At 37.4% G+C, this 20541-nt stretch overlaps 2 protein-coding genes across 11 annotated transcripts in view; one reads left to right on the forward strand and one right to left on the reverse strand.

Moving 5' to 3' along the window:
- Positions 1–2133: 2133 nt before the first annotated feature.
- FKBP14 (FKBP prolyl isomerase 14) lies at positions 2134–15847 on the reverse strand. Of its 3 annotated transcripts, none has more exons than XR_005027158.2 (5): positions 15493–15847; positions 12662–12813; positions 9404–9531; positions 7042–7364; positions 2134–3370 (listed from the first exon to the last, which is right to left on the reverse strand). XR_005027158.2 is itself a non-coding variant. In XM_036897368.2 (4 exons), the coding sequence occupies exons 1-4, from the start codon at positions 15687–15689 to the stop codon at positions 7206–7208; spliced, it is 636 nt and encodes a 211-aa protein (XP_036753263.2). In that variant the 5' UTR covers positions 15690–15847; the 3' UTR covers positions 3897–7205. The 3 variants fall into 3 exon arrangements, 1 of the variants encoding a protein (XP_036753263.2); XR_008998521.1 differs by lacking the exon at positions 2134–3370 and adding an exon at positions 3897–4350; XM_036897368.2 differs by lacking the exon at positions 2134–3370 and having other exon boundaries at positions 3897–7364.
- A 1917-nt stretch (positions 15848–17764) lies between these two features.
- The window catches only part of PLEKHA8 (pleckstrin homology domain containing A8), a 94814-nt gene continuing 92037 nt past the window's right edge, over positions 17765–20541 (forward strand). For 4 of the 8 annotated variants that reach the window (XR_008998520.1, XR_005027157.2, XM_057504625.1 and 1 more), the window contains exon 1: positions 17767–18211. Coding sequence is in view for 6 of the 8 variants with exons in the window: in XM_057504625.1 (XP_057360608.1) it covers positions 18172–18211 (40 nt within the window). In the remaining 2 variants the exon portion in view is untranslated. Of the gene's footprint in view, positions 18212–20541 lie in introns of all 8 variants that reach the window. The other 4 variants (XM_057504624.1, XM_057504626.1, XM_036897366.2 and 1 more) reach the window with 2 other exon arrangements.

Genomic DNA, 20541 nt, shown 5'->3' on the forward strand with positions numbered 1-20541 from the left:
TTCATGGGTTTAGCCAACTGTACAGATAATTTAAAGGGGAATCAGTGAGACTTCACCTTGTGACTGACTATCAAAGAGCAGACTAGAGGATTCTATGATCAGACTTAAGAGTTTCAAACTAATCCTTTCTTGCTTTTATGTTTTCTTAGCTTATATATGTGGAAAAGATCTACCTCACCCCGTGTACAGATTTAAAAATAGGGCTTATTTTTAATATTCTAGTGACAGCTGAGAACACCTTTTAATATATGAAAGCTTATCCAGAACTGTAGAAGTTGAGCCTCTTATACCTGCAATTTTACCACTGCTCACTTGAGATAATATATGACTTTAAACAGCAGTTACTGTTATTTTCCAGTTCTTCAGAAAACTAAACAAAGTCTATCTAAATTGCTGTAGAAATTTTGGGTTCAATTATAGGAAACTTCCCTCATTCTATAAGTGATTAAAAAATGATTTCATGCATTGAGAGATTATCTAAAATTTCTGACTCTAGAGAAAGAGTATTTGTTTGGGTGCTCTTCTGTTTTTCATGAAAGACCAGAAAACTGGTATTATTTTGTTCCCTGTTGTATTAGTTGCCTGATTGGAGAATTGGAAATAATCTAGATGTATTAGTTTTAAAATTCTCGATAATTCTTTACTCTCCTTTCCACTCACTGTCTACTCATAATCCTAAACAAAGGCCTAGGTTTTTACTATTCTTATTATATCCCTTATACCATTGCTACATGTGCAAAGGATTTGAGTTTTTGCATCTACAGAGTGATTTACTCCTTAGAGCTAGAATCTATGTCTGGCTCACTTTGAATTTCAAAAATCACCTACAATAAAGTTTAAATCCAAGTTACTTAACTGTCATGAATTTCTCAGAAAATCTATTTTTCTTTACCTTGAAAATAAAGGACTGAGCTTTAAGAATTATTACAAAATTTATAGAACAGGCAAGTAGAGAGAAAGTAGATTCATGGCTAAGGGAGATCGGGAAAGGGGGGAATGACTACTAATGGGTGTGGGGATTTCTTTTTGAGGTGATAAAAATATTCTAAAATTGACTCTAGTGATTGCACAACTCTGATTATTCTAAAATTCACTGAAGTGTTAAAATTCATCATACTACATATTAATTTTATAAAAATAAAATATACTACCTCAAAGAAAAAACAGAGAACCATTGAATATCATTCAGCTTTGTTAGGCAGGAAAATAGATATGAGCAGGGTGGAAAGAGAGTAAGGCCAAAGAAAAGGACCCAGAGCTAATCAGAAAAAGCTCAAAAAACCAGGAGTAAGTTGGCCTGGAATGTTTGAACATTCCCCAGATAAAAGAGGGTACTTCATCATAGCCCATGTCTTTATTGTGTTAATCATGCAGGCTCAGCTTATTTTTTTAACCTATCTATATGCTGTTTTTTATTCCTTCAGCCCTAATCAAGTAATTTGAGACCTTGGCAACTAATTTAGCATGCAGGCCCAGCCATAAACAACATAGTAAAAGGCAGGAAGAATTTCATCTTAAAAATAAGATTGCATTTTAATACCCAGGAAGTTAAGAAGTAAGATTCTTAACTTACTCTTTAGCAAACAGACAATAACTCAGCCCACCTTGGGGGCTGGGCAGGCAGTCTTGTTTGATATGCTCCCAGACCAAGACCTGGTATCCCAGGGAGAAATCAGAGCAGGAAGTTCCTTGTGTTAATTCAGAAACCACTTAACAAGTCTGCACCCCCAGCCCTTAAGTCACATTCCTGAAGAATCTTTAAAAGGAGGAACCCCCTACCTTCTGGCGAGCTCCTCTCTCTGAGGTTGCCCACACTAAGTGGGTAACCTTTTAACTTTAAACTCTTTCCCTCCAACCTTGCAGGGCACGTCTCCTCGCTGAGGTTGCCTGCTGCACTTTTTCTCTCTTTAAATAACTTTAAATAAAACTTTTTACTTTGCTTCACTACTGTGTCTCTGTCCTTCAATTCCCTGTTGTGGCGGGCACAAGGACAGAGGAAAATATACAATGTTCTCCCAACAGCTTGGAGAAACTAAGGGAATGATAAAAAGTTAATAGTTTTGAAGAATTATTGCAATAGTAGTTAAAATGTTAGGAAAAGACAATTCAAGGAGTAGAGTTGATTTACTGTTCAGTCTTAATATGAGTGGGAATCAATTAACTTTAGTAGGCTTTATCTTCTTTACAATTAGGATACAAAACATATAACCTTGAATACTACTGCATGTAGCAAGAAAAAAAAGTACATGACATTTTGTAAAAGATTCTATACCTTATAAAATGTAGCCAAAATAATACAAGGAAAAACTTAAGTGAATAGTTTCAAGAAAACATTGTTATGAAGATAGCAGGAGAGACAATCATGCTGTGAGGAAATCTGGCAATTCAAATCAGGATTTCAGTGTGAAATCCTTTTTAAATTCTTCCCAATTTTCTCACTGTAAAATTCTCTTATTTTAAGGCAAATCTCCTATATTTGCACTACTTCTTTTCTTGGTTCTTCGACACAAGTATAATTACCCACTTAGTTAAAATTAGCTACTAACTTAAGAACATTTTTAAAAATCTTGAATGTCTTAAACAGAATGTATTCTGCATGAAATAGCTACACAACAATTCCAGGAGATACAGTCAGATGAGAAGTACCATATGTGGCTGAATGTTACAATGTCCTGGTCTCATACCCAGAGGTAAAAATTAGCTTCAGAGTTATATTAACATAAAATGCACTCCAGCAGAGTAAGCCCAACAAATGAATGAGAAAATGATACAAGAAATTGGAACTTAGCCCCAAAGGGTCTTCATATCCTTACTTCATTCTTTATAATAATGAAAACTGTCCCTCAATACTTCAATTTACATTGTGTGTAGAATTCTTTTTACTGCAACTGTTTAATGGAGAGGAAATTATCTTTATCCTACTAGTGTGGAATTTTAAATTAATGAAATGACTTGTAAATCCCCAGAAATCCCCAAGTGGGATATAATTTAGCTGTTACTAGAGGCCAAGGGGACAGCATTCACTTTACTCTGGATTTTTAGAGTAGAAACCTCAGCAATTTTTAGATTAAAACCTCAAGTCATTTGTTTTTAGATCATAAAACAAAATTGATGTTAGTCTAGCTCATAAGCACTTAGATTGGCTTTGTAAATTATTGGCTGACTCATACTCACTAAAGTCATCCATTTTATGTCAGAAGTTTTATTAGCAGTACAGGAACACAAAGAATGGTAAACAAAAGAATCCAGATAGTATGCTATCTGTTGCAGATCTCCCAGAATCTTCCAGCTATTTTTATCCTTTTCCTTTCCTTAACAATCATCTGTGCATATCAAAGTGAGCCACTTAATCCCTTTGGTAAACCTCAAGCTGAAGGGGTAAAAAGAGATTATTATTGGTTTCACATGAAGAAATACTAGGAGATTTTACCTGAATTATAAGTAAATTACCAGAAATATCAGAAAGTATAGAATGACAGACTCCAAGGCAACAAAAATGAAGTTTGCATGGTAAAGACAAGTTTTCAGGGAGGTAAAATCATGTACTAGAGAGAGCACTGCAATGACTATCTTCAATACAAAATTATGTATTTATACACATACATACACACACACACATATACACAGACAGTATATAGTTTATATATTTCAATGTATACATTTATAATTTAGTAACTTTGTGACTCACTTCAGCATACACACACACACACACACACACACACACACACACATAGACTTGCATACACATATGAATTTTTTTAAAAGAATATCTTTATCTTTTCCTAAATTTCTTCTTCTAAAGGGTTTGGTTGTAGACAATCCTGAAAAAATAAGATATAAGAATAATTTTGGTAAAGAGTTTGGGACTCTTTTCTGTTTTCTGGTGGGGAAGATGTTCAAAAAAATTTATTTATTGGCCATATAAATTTTTGCTGTAAGAATTCAGTCATAAAAAATTTCTAACCCTGGGGAAAAGAGTTATCACACGACTTATCCTTTTGATGGTATATTGATTTTTAGGCACAATTAGTTGCCCCAATGCCCAGTGTTTTACAGAATGCAAAACAGAATATTCATTAAGAGAAAACTACAGGAGACATATTCAAGGGCAGAGAGTTAGTGAAGTTAATTGTCTCTCAAAGGTTAGACTCATCTAGCAAGTAGGTTAAAATGCAGAATAGAGACTCCAAACCCATGTAAGAATGTATGGATTTCATTATACTAAGGGGAATATGCAAATCCTACTAAAAAGAATGCTACAGACATTAAGAGATAGTACTGTAATTTTAATGTTTTCAAAAGGGTGTATGAATTTATAATTATGTTTGACATTTTAGATTTCAATTCAAACTAAGTAGGTAAGAAATAAAGCAAAACAAAAAAGTCTTATGTCTAAGAGTTCTATATCTCTGGAAAATAAGTTCCTTGTTATTTTTCCCAAGGTTATTATTACAATGATGATTTGCTTTTTTAATAAAAAGTTGAGAGATGTATTTTTTCCCCCACAACATTCCAATTTCCTTTTTGTCCTCTTGCAATTTCCAAACAACACTGAGAAATCATCATCCACTCAACTCCGTGGGGAGAGATAGCATGCTTATATCTAAGTATCATTATAGATGTAAGCAATATCCTGTATCATGAATAAGATGAGGTACAAATTCATTTCTGCAAGGAAAGATCTAAATGGCTAATCACCCATCTGAATCAAAAATCATTTTCTTGTAATTTTTATGGCAACACAGACTTTCATTTAATTATATAGGGCATTTTACAGCATTAATTTACTCAGTAGGCATTAGTCATTATCCTGTCTACCTGTGACATACCATAAAATCCCAAACAGTGACAACTACCACTAAAGCAAGCAAACAAAGCAAAAACCACTGCTGCCAGTACCAAAAATTCACTATTAACTACAGCCCCCAATGCTCAAGGTTTAACACTATTTCAAAACTTAAAATTTAAACCAAACTCCAGCTTTCCTTACAAATATATGTAAACAAAGTAGATAATCCAAAGCACATTCAAAGTGTCACTATGCCCCTCTGCTCCCACTACCTGTACATCTTCCTCACTTAGTTTTGACATAAAATCTACAATAACAGTTAAGAAAACCAATAAAGCAACTAAGGAAAGTGGCACTTGAAAATTTTTCATAAAACCAATTATTTCCCAAATAGATTTTATTTTTAAAAGAATAGCACAACATAATCATATGGATTTAAATATAACACATCTAGCAGTATTAATGAGTCCAATTACATAAAGTGAGGTCACAGTTCATGTCTGATCATTCCCACAAATGGAAAGGCACAAAGGTGCAGTTAACCAAAAAAGCAGATAACTTAAAAACAATCATAACCTAGTTATATGTTTTCATTTCATACTTGTGTCTAAATACAGATGGGAATTGATACAAATTCACGAGATAAGGAAATATGCTACCTGTATCATCATAATTGTTTACTTTTCTTGTTCTACCATAAACAGTATCACGAATAATGTTCCTATGAAGTAGCACCATAGATCAAACTACTTCTTTCTCCCCATAACACAGCACAAGGCTTTCCGTATTGAAGAATCTTAGGTTTAGGAAAATGACAGCGACAACACAAGATCAAGATTTTGTTTTAGTGAGGAAAATGTCAATATGCAATCAGTGAAAGTAGCCTATAGATGATGTAACCGTTGTTCATAATTCTTAAAAAAAGAAAAAAGAAAAACCTAGAGGTAAGCAGGAATTAAAGGACTAAGACACACACTTGGACCCTCTCACTGCACAGGGTTTTTGAGGCAATTCAGTGTTAACCCCAAGAGTATTCAATGAAACCAAAGCCTGGCTCATGGAGAGACTTATAAAGCACCAGAAACAGATAGTAAACCATCTTCAAAGGATGAGGACCTAAAGACAAAAACCAAAACTGACTGTTAGGACAGCAAATGAAGAGCGCATTGGGCACAACGAATTCAAAGAAAAATTTACTTTTTCAATAGTAGAGGGCAGCAGAAAGCCTACTTGAGGATAGAAAATCTAGTTAATCTACAAATTAGTTTGACCTTGGGCATGACAAACTCTTTGAATGATAATTTCCACACCTATAAAACAGGCATATTAAGATCCACCAGATTTTTTCACGGGCTTCAGAACAAGGAGCAAAGACAATGATGTACTTGAGAACACTTTGTAAACTATAAGGAATTATTAGTAGTATATTGAGATTTGGGCACTTTTAAAAAGCATTAAGGATAAAAGCCAACTGAACATAAAATTCTATCAGTTTTTTGACCCAGGTTAGATCTCTCTTCAATAGTGATTGCTGTGCATCTGCCTCATTTTTTGTCAAGGCAGAAATATGAAAATTTTCCTTGGCTCACTAATTTCCCTTAGGATTCAAAGTTATTGTACTGTAACATACCTGTTACAGATTTTTGACATTACAGAACTAGGAGTGGTAATCTGCTAGCTTTAAAAAGTAAAATACTGATTAAATACAATTCTTTACCTCCTCTACAATACTTTGACACATTTTATTAGGAAGAAACAAACACATAAATAACTTGTCCTATTTCCCATGACAGGTTATTTTTCACTAGAAAAATCAAACCATATATAGCTTAAGGCCAAGGCAGAATATTCAATGTATATATATTTATAATTTATCAACTTTGTGACTTACTTCAGCATTGCACATCTCCTCAGTAAAGCAGTAACTGTTCACCAGTTCAACAACCACTTTCTTGTTGCCTTCAAGCAGGGATCAAAGGCAGACACACTGTTTCATTATAACATGAAAACAGTAAGCCTTGGACTATTGTAAAAGACTTTTCAAATATCAGTATCTAACTTGGAGAGAAGAGAGGGAAGCAGAAATAAAGGGTCCTAATTTGTGCTATGACCTGGCCTTATGTTGGATATGCTCACAGTTGCAATATTTTAAAATTACACAAGTAAAACATGAGGCTTCATAGGTAAAAGGGGAAAATGGTCCGGAGTCTTCTACTCAAAGACAAATTAATTTTTTTTCCCTAATAACTTACCAGAAAGAAATGGGTACTTAGAAACCCTGAGGGGTTCTTCAAATAATATTCAGAAAAAACAAAAACAATGTAAGAACAGAACATTCTTAAAAACTAAGACTTTCTTTAGAGTTGATTGCCTTCTCTTTAAGAATGGATGCTATATAAAATGAGCAGATGTATCTCTATAATTCATCATGTTTATATGTAAATTCTCTGGCAGATATAAAACCATCTTTGTCTTCATCTTCTTTATCAAAAATGTCCTCCACCAAAACATCATGATGACTTTCATTCACCACTGCACCATGCTTTTCAAACTCCTTCTTTAAATACACTTTAACCTACAAAAAAAAAATGAATCCCATTAATAATTCTAATTCATAAGACACCCATACTGAGCTTATCAATATCACAAAGTAGACCAGTAATTCATTTAATCATATATAACAACTACTAAACAACTACTTTATGGTATATTTCTAATGACAGTAAAATAATTATAGGGGATTTTTTTCTTAAAACCTGTTGCTATTTTGCATGTACTTAGAAACAATATTCTATACTGACACAAATATTGCTCAGAGGCAAAGATAAGATTATATCATCTGAAAAACACCCACTGACAGCAGACTGCCTGTTCTTGATCTGAGTTTAAATAAAGCCAAGCATCTGAAAGACTGTTGTATTTCAATTCATTAAATTCTCCAGACCTTATTTTCTAACTAGGGTCAGAATCCCAGCTATTTCTTTTAAAATCAGATTAAATGACGGCTTTTTAAAAATGTGTAAGCAAGTGCCTGGGAATAGCACATGATGTGGACCTGGCTGTGATCATGCCACATGACCTTTCAATCTCCAAAATTAAAGCACAAATCCAACCCAATGAGTAGTTAGACTAAAAATTTCTGTTTTTCATTCAAATATTTAAAGACAAACAAAATACTGCCTCCAATTACCCACTAGATTCACCATAATGCATTTCAACCTGTATTTTCATTTTTAATCATATCCCTATTATTCCTTCTGTTAGACAAGCAATTTCAAATCCTTCCCACCCCCACCATGCTGCCATCAACATGCAAACATATGGCATATATTTATTTTTAAGATTCAGGTGATTTAATGCAGTTTAGAAAAAAAAGATGATGAAGCTCTATGGATTAATGTAGAATATATCTCTAGGATATATTATATGAATAAAGCAAGATACCAAATATTATGTGTAACATACTACTTTGTGTGCAAGAAAGGGGGAAATAAAAATATATATTTATGTTTGTTTATATTTGCATAAAGAAACACTGGAAAGACACAATAGAAACTAATAAAACTGGATATGGAAGGGGATAGATCACATGGTACAAGAAGATATGGGAGGGAGAAAGATTTCTTAATAAATATCTTAAAATTGATTATTTGAACAATGTGAATGTGTTGTATATTCAAGATTTTTTAAATGGAAGGGAATTAAAATTTATCTTGGATAGAAAAAGTCCTACGACTGGTAATATTAAGAGGCATTATAAATTTAGTAGCTAAATATCATGACCTCTTGGTTCTTAACAACTTAGCTTATTCAAGACTTAAATCATTTCCTGGCCATTAGAATGAAATTGACCAAGCATAAAAAGGGACCTGATTTCTGACCAACCAAGCCAGAATGGAGAATAGGGGTAGATAAAAAACACAGAGATCAATATATACCTCCACTTCTTTCCCCACAACAGCCAGACTAAGACAGTTATTTGTAGCAATGAATGCAAAAGCCTGAATAAATTATAGGGTGACGACATTTTTTCTTTCTGCTTACTCAAACACCAGGACTTTGAAGGGTTGGGAAAGGTGCCTCCTGCTGTGAAAAATCCAGACTGGAGTTTCCTTTCTTCAGGTTCTAACATGTACAAAACTGAGCATGTTAAGTTGCTTGCTGCTATTTGCTAGGAAATCACTACAAAAATGCACTTAACAGCCAGTCTATAGTTTTAAATAGAAACTGTCCATATGCGATGTTTCTCAGGACATTTCTATGGTCTTATACAGTAACTTCAAAATGGGAATTATCTTGGAAAAATGGGTCTTTCAAAAACTCAGGGTGAAGGCAAGATATAGTGAACCTTAAGCATTTGGAAGAAAGAAAAAAAGCAAAAGAATGAAAAGTTTATCTCCATATACTTCTCATGTATTTTTATATTATATGCCAATGAATTTCTCTCAATGTATTTCTTTCCAAAGCAATGATTTCCACTGAGAAAGTCAATTTTCCAAGCACCAGTATTTTAAGAAAGTAACATTTTACCCAAATAAAAATAAATTTTCGTTAAAAATAAATTCTAAAAAAATGAGCTGAAAGAAAGAAAGAGTAGAAGGAAGGAAAGGTTACCTCATCTTTAGAGAGTTTCCAGTCATCATTGAGATCCATTTCTTGGAATGATTCATGGGATCTTGGTCCATTTCGAATCTCCAGGAGATCAATGTTGAATATCAATGTACTTTCTGGGGGAATTTTACCTGACATGAGGAGAGAGGGGGGTTAAGTTTTACTAAAAAGACCACAAAGTTTTGATGCTAGAAAACTTATGGTGCTGGGAAAAATATTCCTTTAAGTGAAGTAAATGAAGAACCTTCCTATGACTGTCATGTATGATGGAAATTACTTATATTTTACTCAAATAGAATAAAGAAGGAATATTTCAAACTAGTAGATCAAAAGAAGGAATATTCCAAACTAGTAAAAACTGTTACACACACACACACACACACACACACACACACACACAGATGTGCCTAATGGCCTGGGTACTCAATTTCAAATATAATTAAGATATGATATATCACATGTCAAGAATGACTTAAATGGCTTTAGATTATTGTGAGTTAATTCAAGTACAAGAGATTTAATATGGAATCAGAAAGTTGTGACCTAGTAATACATACAGTACTGCCATTTCTACCACTGGGAGGCAGTATTGCAATTAAGTGAATTCTGGTGTCATACTATCTGGGATTGAAGCTTACTTCTGCCCCTCTCTAAACCTCAGTTGCCTCATCTGTAAAATGCAGATGATAATATTGCCCACCTCAGGAGTCTGCTGAGAGGATGAAAGGAGATAAACCCGTGCAAATTACTTAGCATTACGTTTGATAAATAGAAAACTCTCAATATATTTTACTAAGATATAATTCTTTTACAGGCTTTAAATACAGTAAGGTTCAACAATTTCATAAAGTTAGGAAACACCCCCTCTGACATAGAACATTATACATATCTTGAAGAAATTTCATTAGAGGGGAGAAATTTGAAAAATTTGTGAGAAAGGAGATTAAAAATCTCTAAAAATAAATTTCTGGGAAGCATGGATAATTTTTTTCAATGGGTTTCCTTAGAGCTATATTTAACACATAGGTCTGGGTAAACATTACAAATATTTCTTAGCCCCCATCCCACATATTTCCATGAAGGAGCATTTGTAAGTGCTAAAGAGGACAAAACTTACACTGTGTGTCTAAGCTTACCATTCGAGATCTGGACAGAGAGGGCGTGCAAGTATGGAACTAAAGGAGTACAAAATTAGTGTTAAATATATAGCAAAATTAGTTTCATGACACTCAGTTTAAAGGAAATGGTTCAAATCAGATCTTTACTTGTTATGAAGTAAAAGTGAGTTAAATGTAGCATAGAGAAAGAGTAATGGACTAATTATATATAAATATTAAGGTGAGACAAAGAGGCAGGAAGGTGAAAAATATGTTTGAACATCAGAGAAACATTTTCTAGATACTTGATTTTCTTCTCAAAAGAGGATTATTAAATTAAGGAATTGAATTTGGTAAGTAAATCCCATTCTATGCATAAGATTATATATATATATGTACCATTTTAGAAGATACAATGCTTCATATATGACACCTATTTTCTTCTCAGAAAACTGGGGCTAGGGTTCCCACTTTGTAAATGGGTAAACTTAGAAGGATGCTGTGAAGTCTTTATTTCTATTGTTCAGAGTGGCTCTGTCTAGTGCTGATGATTATTTAAATGTTTTTTTTCCTTCATTATGCAGTTAATACATGCCCATTGTAGAGAATTTGTATGAGAGAGGATCAAAAATAAAAATAACTCCCAGCCCTACAGGCCAATAAGAAAGTTAACATTCTTATTTATTTCCTTGTGATTTCACTTTGTATGCATATATACTTTTCTTCGATACTTACTAACATAGTATACAGTTGGCCCTTGAACAAGGCAGAGGTTAGGGGAACTGAACCTCCATACAGTCAAAAATCTGCATATTAACTTCGATTACCCCAAATCTTAGCTACTAACAGCCTATTGTTGGCCAGAAGGTCTCACCAATAATACATGTTTGATTAATACATATTTTATATGTTAATGTATTATATACTGTATCCTTACCATAAAGTAAGGTAAAGAAAATGTTTTTTCAAATTTTCACAAATCTCCAAAAATATTTCTAATATATTTAATGAAAAAGATCTCATATAAGTGGACCCACACAGTTCAAACCTGTGTTGTTCAAGGGTCAACTCTATACACTATAGCTTTATTTTCTACTTTTACATATAACATCATATACTTCCTGGATATAAATTTTTAAATTTTTGAATTGCATTTTTTAAGTAACTGGAACATATTTTATTTAGCTAGACATTGCTCATTATACACTTACATTGGTTCCAATTTTTCTGCTACTAAAAGCAACGTGGTAATGGACATACCTATTCACAAGTCTTTCTCCTGATACTTGACTGTTACCTTTGGTTAAATTACAATAAAGGAATTATAGGACACATGCAGATCATATGCACGAAACATTTTCTGGCCTCAAGTGGCCCTCAGGAAAGCTGAATGGGTTCCCAGTCAAATGGCAGGTGTATATGCCTACCCTAGAACAAAATGGCATGAAGGTTCCCAGGACCAGCTAGCCCATTTTAGCCCATTTGCTGTTTTATTACACTTATTTCATGTCAGTCTATTATTTTTTAAAAATAAATTATCAGAAACTCTGTAAACCAACTTTAAAGCCAGAGGGAAAGGAACCTCCAGTAAAAGCTTTGTTGTGGGAATTCAGTTGTGAGTCACACACAGCCCGTATCCAAAATAGTACTTATGCCTTAATAATCTGTAAGTCAAATACTCAACTCATCAAAACACTTATGTTGAGTAATCTTTCTTTTTCCATTGTTAAAATAATTGGTGAGTTTCAGTAGGGGAGGATGAAAAACTTCTGGAGATGGATGATGGTGATGCTTGCACAACGATGTGATGTACTTAATGCCACTGAACTGTACACTTAAAAATGGTTAAAATAATAAACACTATTATGTATACTGTACCACAATACACTTCTTAAAAACTCACTATATTGATTAATATGGTAGCTAATTGTTAATAATAGAGTTGAAGGCTCCAGAACCTTTTTTTCATTATTAGTTCAGTTGACCAAATAATACTACAGCTTTAATTGGCATTTGAAAGGATAGCCACGACATAATTATATTTCCCAAAGAAATAATTATCCTCTATTTCTAGGACAAAAAAAATACATAGTAGCTACACTAACTACTGTCTCCTAATCCAGAGAACTCTAGTGCTGTAGTAAAAATGTAGAGTTATTATTACCTTTTCCTTCTTTGCCATAGCCCAGGGCAGGAGGAATGACGAGCTTTCTCTTCTCTCCTACACACATTCCCTTTAAGCCCTGGTCCCAACCTTTGAGAGCCTCCAGGATGCCCAGGGTGAACCAAATGGGTTGACCATTGTTATGTTTGTGACTATGATAGAAAGAAAACACATTAGAACTCTTTAGTATTTTATTCTTTTTATGGCTGTGGTGCATTTTTTTCTACCTATAAGTGGTTAAATGTGGAAACTAATGAAAATAGCTACACACACAACACACAAAACCAAATCAACTATAAAATTCAATTTACTGAGCATATTTCTTGATGCAAATTTCACACAGTAGATGCAGCTAGAGAAGGGTAGAGGGAATGACAATAAAAACAATTAACAATTATTTGAGCATTTATTGTATACTAGGTATTACCCTAAATGCTTTGCCTCTTTTAACTCTAACAATGATCATATGAGGTAAGTACCATTATTTCCCCATAGTACAGAGAAGGAAACTGAGGTTAAGTGTGCCAGTATTTGACCTAACTCCAAAGTGATGCTGTGCCAGGAAGGCCCCAAGTTAGGAGAAGAGGGAGAAAATAATGGAAAATGGCTGAGTTTGAGAAGGAGGAGAGGCTAGGATGTTACTGCCAACACATGTGAGTCTACACCCACATGCACACAGGAGAGTCAGGAGCACAGCATCTTATACCCTGTCTACAAACTTTCCTGATGTACGGCCTGCTGATGGCTCTGATAAAGGGAAAAGGTTGCTCTTTGACCCGGAATCCCTACTCAGACCCAGCCCAGTTCTCTCCACAGGGGTCTACTGTTGGGTCTATGCAGGAAAGCCTAGAGGAGTGGGCCCTCAAGGACAGAGGAAAAAGAGGATGATCAAGATATCCTGGCTCATGAACTGAAGTCAGCCTAAGAAAACCAACCACCCAAGCTACTGGTGGAGGCTTGAGGGTGTCTGAGCCCTGTAGTTCCCTGTTGGTGCAATAAGGAAAGTGTTCTATTAAAAAATATCTTTGTAGATGAGATACTAGGTTTCATGGGTATCACTGTTACTAGACCTAGGTAAAGGGAATCACTTCCTCCTTTCCTCGATGTCCCCCCATGATCAAAGTAACAAAATGTCAACTGTATTTGGGAAGGCTAGAAAAGAATAAAGAAGGCAACAATCTCTATCCAGCACTGTCTACAGTTTTGGCACATTTCTTATCATGGCTGAAGGATTTAAGCTATTCCCCACATAGGCTATGGTTCTAGAAATGGTGAACGTGTTTTATAAACCAATCATGTGATGGTGTTTCTCAATACTCAAGGTTAGTACTTCCTGACCATATACATGGAGGCTGCATGACAACAGTCCCCTCAACCAGTACTAGAACTTTAGTAGCAAATTGCTAAATGATGTCATGTCCCATGGCTACGACCAAAGTCCACAAAGGTTTTTGGTTTTAAGACCTAAGAGAAATCATGCTGGGTCTAAAAGAGATCAGATGCAAAATAAGAATGTAATTGAAAATTTAAAATGCAGATCATGATATTGTTTGACATCTACCATCGAACTAGCCTTGGTGATAAGATCTGGCTTTTGAAAATTCTATGGAAGGCCATCATTTTGGAATCTTTTGCAAGGTCTAACATAGTTCAGAAAAGAGTGCCGATCACTTCTCCAAAACCTGACAGACCAGGTCTGAATGTCCAGTAAAAGCAGTTTATAAGAGAACAGGTCTAGGATGGGCCACCAAGCTTCACTGCTTCAGTTCATTCCATTCTTTTTACCTGGAATGTCCTCTCTCCACCCACCTTTCAAGGCCCATCTCAAGTATGATCTTTGATAAGTCTTTCTCTTTCCCCACCTTTCAGAGCATAATTAATTCCAGGCTCCATTATGCTTTGTGAGTACGTGGAATATTCTGTACTCCATTGCATGAGTATTGACTTGTCTTCCTCCCCACTGCTGATGGTGTACTGTTATAGGACAAGAACCGGCTCCTAGTCATCTTTACAACCCTAGGACCTGACTTGTGGTCACTCAACAAAGGTTTGATAGATTGATGAGGATAGAGAGAAGCCAAAAAGTTTTGATCTCCCTTGTATCAAGCACAGGGCCTAACACAAAGGAAATACTTAATAAATAATTTTGGAATGAAGAAAACCAATGCCTAACTGGAAATCATTACATTTGTAAAACTTTTCCATGTTACAAATTCTTTGTTTATAGAACATAAATAAAGTGTAACCACCTGAAAATCCTTCACTGTAGGTTTTGGATTAATCTTCCATAACCACACCCACACCCATCAATGAAGTCTTTCAATTTCTAGAAAGAAACAAATGATGAAACAAATCACGGTCCAATGCCTTGGCTAAATCATCTTCAGAACAAGTTAAATAGGTCAATGGACTAACTAGTATTAGCATGTTCTACAATAAGCAATTAAATAATTGTTTATTCTGCTCATGAAGTTGCTGTAAAAAGTTTGAAGGAAATTTCACCGAAACGAACTGTAAATGGAATTGCATCATTTTCCCTCAGGAATGGAGTTGGAGAAATGAGAATTCCTTGAAACTTTTTTTTGTGCGCAGCATTTCAAAGATTCTAGTTCTAATTTTTATAATTTAAAAAATTTATCATACCACCTGTTTCCAATAAGACCTTCAAAAGACTTGTTATATAAGAGTGGCTTTAAACAATTTCAAAGAAGGAAATGAGATGTCTCGATTTTTTAAAAGATACATAAAACCTGGTATAGGCTACGTTTCCTGCCCGACAGCTAGCCTAGGTGGATGGGTTCTTTATTGTTTTACCTGCGGGGCATACTTACGTGGAGTGAAATAAGGAGCCGTCTTTTTCTAAGTAGCCTTCATAGTGCACCAACATCAAATCCCCTCCTTTGGTCTTGCGATGGCAGATGAACGGCTTCTGGAGCACTTCAATTTTCACTTCTGGCCCTGGGATCAGAGCCCCAATCAAAGAAGTGACTAACAACGTCAGGACCGCGTTCCACAGGAAAAGCCTCATGGTGCTGGAGCAGGAAAGAAGTTCCTACAAAAACAGAGAAAGGGCCTCCCTCACAGAATTGAGAATGCAGTTGAAGGCTTAAGGGCAACGGCTTCTGGCAAGTTCATGACGCCCCATTCCTAGCAGACGTGGCACATTTACCACCGACAACTTTCCCACGCACTGCGAACTGACCATCAAAGAGTTAAACCCAAAGCAGGGCCTGACTGGCTGTTACATAGCGGCCGCTTGGGAAGATCGGCCTCCCATTGGCTTGCGATGCTGTCGTAGGCGCTTCTCAAGCCAATGACATTGCAGGAATTACAGCTGGGCGGGACAGGACAGGCGCCCAGCGGCGAATCACCCAGAATGTCCTAGAGCCTGGCGGAGTGAAGAATTCTACAGCCTCCAGACTTTGTGGGAGAGGTGGGGTGCAGAGCTAACCGGAAACTCCTTCGGCAAATTTACGCCGGCCTGAGGTTCGGGGCTAGGTGAAAAGGTAGAGGTATCAGGAAAGACTTGTTTACTCTCGCAGTCAGAGGGAGGCCTCCCAGGATCCCACCAATCTAAGACTCCTGCTATTTAACAGTATGAAGGGTAAAGATTTAAATAGTGCTGTAGGGGCCACAAAGCGGGTTCCCCTGCGTGAACCTCACTACATTGTCAGTAAAGCAGGTTCTTTTATCCCATTTGAAAGATTGGCAAAGACAGTGTAGCACAGAGAAGAGAAGTAGTGACTCTGTGGCATCTTACTACACTGATGGACAGTGACTTCAATGGGGTATGGGGAGGACTTGATAATATGGGTAAATGTAGTAATCACATTGTTTTTCATGTGAAACTTTCATAAGAGTATATCAATGATATCTTAATAATAAACAAACAAACAAACAAAAGATTGGCAAAATGAGCCTAGGAGAGGTTAAGTGTCCTGCTTAAGGTTGCTCGGTCCCAAAGCAGTTGAGCTCTGCCTTCAAACCAGGTCTTTTGATTCATTCTACAACACTGCATAATGTTACTGTTGCTAATTATTTATAACTTTGGTGGCCTTAGTGTAGAGTGACAATAATAGCTTCTATCAAGGATAAGGACGTGCAAACCTCCGCTTTAAAGAAGAAATAGTAATCACAGTTATGAGTTACATGGCCATCTTAGTTTAATTTTTAGTTTTAAATTTTTCGCCTTATTTCAAAAGCAACACATACTCATTGTACTCGACTTAGAAGAAACCGGAAAGCACTAACGTAGGTTTTCCAGTTAAAATACAGGAGCTGAGTTAAATTTGAATTTCAGATAGACAAGGAATTAATTCTGTATTTTTATTTGCTAGATATGGCAATTTAAGTAAAAGAAAGAAAAAAACAGAAAAGAAAAAAGTTTTCTATACCACCATCCACCAATAATCATTTTAACCTTTTGGTGCATGCTTCTGTGACATGTGCCTAAAATAATTTGGGTCATATTGTACACTTTATTTTGTAACCGGGTCTTTCAACTTAGAGTTAACACCCGGTCAGTTATCCTTAACACATTACTTTCTCACACTTAAGTATGCATAGGAATCCCCGGAGGATCTTGTTAAAATGCAGGTTTTCACTCAGGAGGTCTAGGCTAGGAGCATTCTGTAACTGACATGCTCCCAGGTAATGACCACGTTTTTGTCCAGGGACCACACTTACAGTAGCGACGCCTTTAGAGTTTAGACATCTGTTTACACTGACCACAGTATTTTTCGTGAAACTCCCATCATCTCCACACGCCCTGTTGTTGGGTACCTCGAGTGTGTGGGATAAATTACAGTCTTGAGATAAGAATTGCACCCAGGGGTCTAGAATCCAAGGAATACCCTAAGGGGTCAAGTTGACTCCGAAACAGCATAGGCGGGGCCCGACCTATCTACGGCCCCATTAACAGGACTGCATCCCACACTTGTCCCAGAGGCATCCCTTTACCCCTTCTGCCACTCCCGAGGCCGCCCCGCAGGACTCAGTTTCCTTGAGGGCCTCGCCAGCTTTGCGGGATCTGCCGCCGAGGTCGCAGCCACATCCCGGAGTGGATTTTGGGAACGTGAGCACGAGCTGTGCACTGGGCATGCGTGAGCGGGCCCCGGGCCCCGCAGGTCTAGGGCTGAGGTAGTGCGCGGTGGCGCCGCCAGCGTCCGGCTCCCTTGCTGGAGGCACATTGGAGGTTTAAGCCTCCACTCGGACCCACCCAGTGCCTTGGTCTACTGTGGACACCGCGCCGGCTCCACCGCGCGGGATCACCGGCGGGCCGCATCCTCAGGTGCCAAGGCCGCCGCAGTGACCCCGCCCCCGGGCCAAAGATGTGAGGCCGGCTGGGCGTCCCCGCACTGAGCCCGGCGCCAGGAGTGGGCGGCTCGGCAGCGCCAGGCGATGGCCCTGCTGCCGGTGCTCCTCTCCCCCTGGGGCCTGGGGCTGTGAGGGGGCCGGGGAGCGAGGGGAAGTGGCCCCGGCGCGGCGCAGGCGCAGGGGCCGCGGGCGCCATGGAGGGGGTGCTGTATAAGTGGACCAACTATCTGAGCGGTGAGTCGGGGGCGCACCAGGGCCGGGTCCTTTGTTTGAGCTGCAGGAGGGTGGCTCCTAGGGGGTGGGGGTCGCGGTCCTTCCTGAGACTCTAGAAGCCGCGCGGACCGGGAAAGCGGTTCTCTCACAGGACCCTGTCACCCGTGCTGTACGGTCACAGCCCCCTATTGGGGCTGGGTGAGACAGTGGCTGCCGTTTCACATAAGGAAAGCTACCAAATACTAAGATTTGGGGTGATTTGAAAGGCACGGTGGCTCCCGGTGTCAGAGGGAGGGGGGCCCCGACTCCCGCGGTGGGTTCCTCTAGGAGTCTCTGGAATTAGAGCGGAGGAGCTGGTTTCGCCTGGCCAGCAGGTAGGTCGGAAGGCTTCAGATGAATGCCAGCAGCAATCTGGAATTCCAGAGGTGAAAGGTCCTTTTAAAAAAAAAAAAACCCTAAGTGCAAACCCTTTCCCTTTGTCACCCTCTAAGTTACCTGTGTGCAGACCAAGGTATCAGAGTTGCATTCAACAGTTTCAAAACTCCAAAATATGCACAGGATTTTTGGTTTTCTCCCTGAGTATTTCTTTTTGTTTCACAGACTCAGAAATTGCCCTAAAATAAAAACAAATATACTGTTTTCTTGCCCTCCTGAGCAGAATGGCTTAAAAATAATACCCTGCCCTTTACCAATCAGTGGAAGTACTTTCTTCCTATCTTGAGCTCATAACTGTCCTCCAACTGTAATTATGATTCAGAAAGAGCATTTTTTCATTTGTGCAAGCAATATTTTGTAAAAGCCTTCTGTGTGCTGGAAACTACTAGGCACCTTTTTGGAATTAATCTTTTTATTATAGAAAATGAGCTAGGCACTTTTAATTTTAATAGCAATGTATTTGGAACCAGAAATATTCTCGATATGTCTTACAGTGGAGGATATATTTTCCCATCCTTCCTTTGAAAGGACAGTTTCTTAAAGGTTGTACTGTCGTGATGCTGTGTGTTGTTTGAAGGACGATGTGTCTGGGAGGATCAGTTAGCATAGTGATTTTGATGAGGTTACACAGCACAGCCTAAAGTGCACCTGTTGGGTGTACCCAGAATCTCTAACTTATGTGAAGTGTGGTTAGAAGTGAGTTCTGTTTATTTTTCTCTAATCATTAGTAGGGACTGAATGAAGAGAGATATTTTAGCAGACTGTGCCTTTACTTAGGACCTTCATTGGTGTCAAGTAGGTACATTAAATGTGGGTAACTTATGGTTGGGCTTTGGTTAATGTCAGAGACATACTCTACTAACCTATGGGGTGGATGCTTGATCAGGTAATTTTCCATTTGAGGTATCTCTAAGCTCTGATGTGTATGGACTTTAATGCCTTTGAATAAAATTTCATCCCTTTCCATCACACATGCTTTCTAACTTTTTTTCTTTCATTCTGTGCACTTCTTTTTTCCATCCCCCTACTAACCCCTCCCCCCTGCACACACACACACCACCCCCCAACTGCTTTTTTGCCTTTCCTCTTCCTTTATATGCAAAGTTTAGTCTCTTGGTACAACACCTACTTCCTGGTCATGAAATGCTTTCTTTTTTCTTCCTGACTGTTTTTCTGTATCCTTCAATAAAGTGAATTTTCTCTGGAAGGATCCTTTGGAATCTTTATCATGTGATGTCTGTACCATCTGCTCTACTGGAAAAGAGTCTACTTTTTTCTGCCCCAAGTAAAAGAAGTGAATTCTGTGAGTGGTGCCAGTGTGGAAGCCCTAAAGAAAAGGTGCCCTGAAGCCCTTGCCAGAGGTAGCTGTCCTTAACATCATGCTGCTTGTTTCCTTGGCCCACATGTTGCCTCATTGTCAGCACACTGCTCATAGAATCTCATCCCACCACTGAGTACTTTTCCTGGATATACTTAGAATTATGACCCAATACATTATTTTTCATTAGAAGATAAATTTACCTTAGAAAGTAATGGTATAACCTAGGAGGAACAAATGCATTCTTGTTTCTTCCACCCTTCTGTGTAAGTTAGTCTCCCAAAAAGAACATAATCTAAGTGTTAATGACAAGCTTTCATAAAGACATCACCACTTTTTCTTCTTCTGTAGTTTTTAAAGTAACATTTTTTTTCTTATGGTTTTACATACAGTATTTTAAAATATATATATTCCCAGTGCAAGTTTTCATTCTGAATTTTTCTTCAAAGGGAATACATTATCGGTTTATATAGTCTGTGTATTTCTGTCATGCCCACAGCTTGATATGGGATGCCTTGTGTCAAATTTGAGTGGAGAAGTTAGGAAATCAGCTTATCAGCTGATCCTTTGAATCCTTGAAAGATGTTAATTTCATTCA

This window comes from Manis pentadactyla, chromosome 7 (genome assembly GCF_030020395.1).
Source record: "Manis pentadactyla isolate mManPen7 chromosome 7, mManPen7.hap1, whole genome shotgun sequence".
In the NCBI taxonomy this organism is placed as follows: Eukaryota; Metazoa; Chordata; class Mammalia; order Pholidota; family Manidae; genus Manis; species Manis pentadactyla.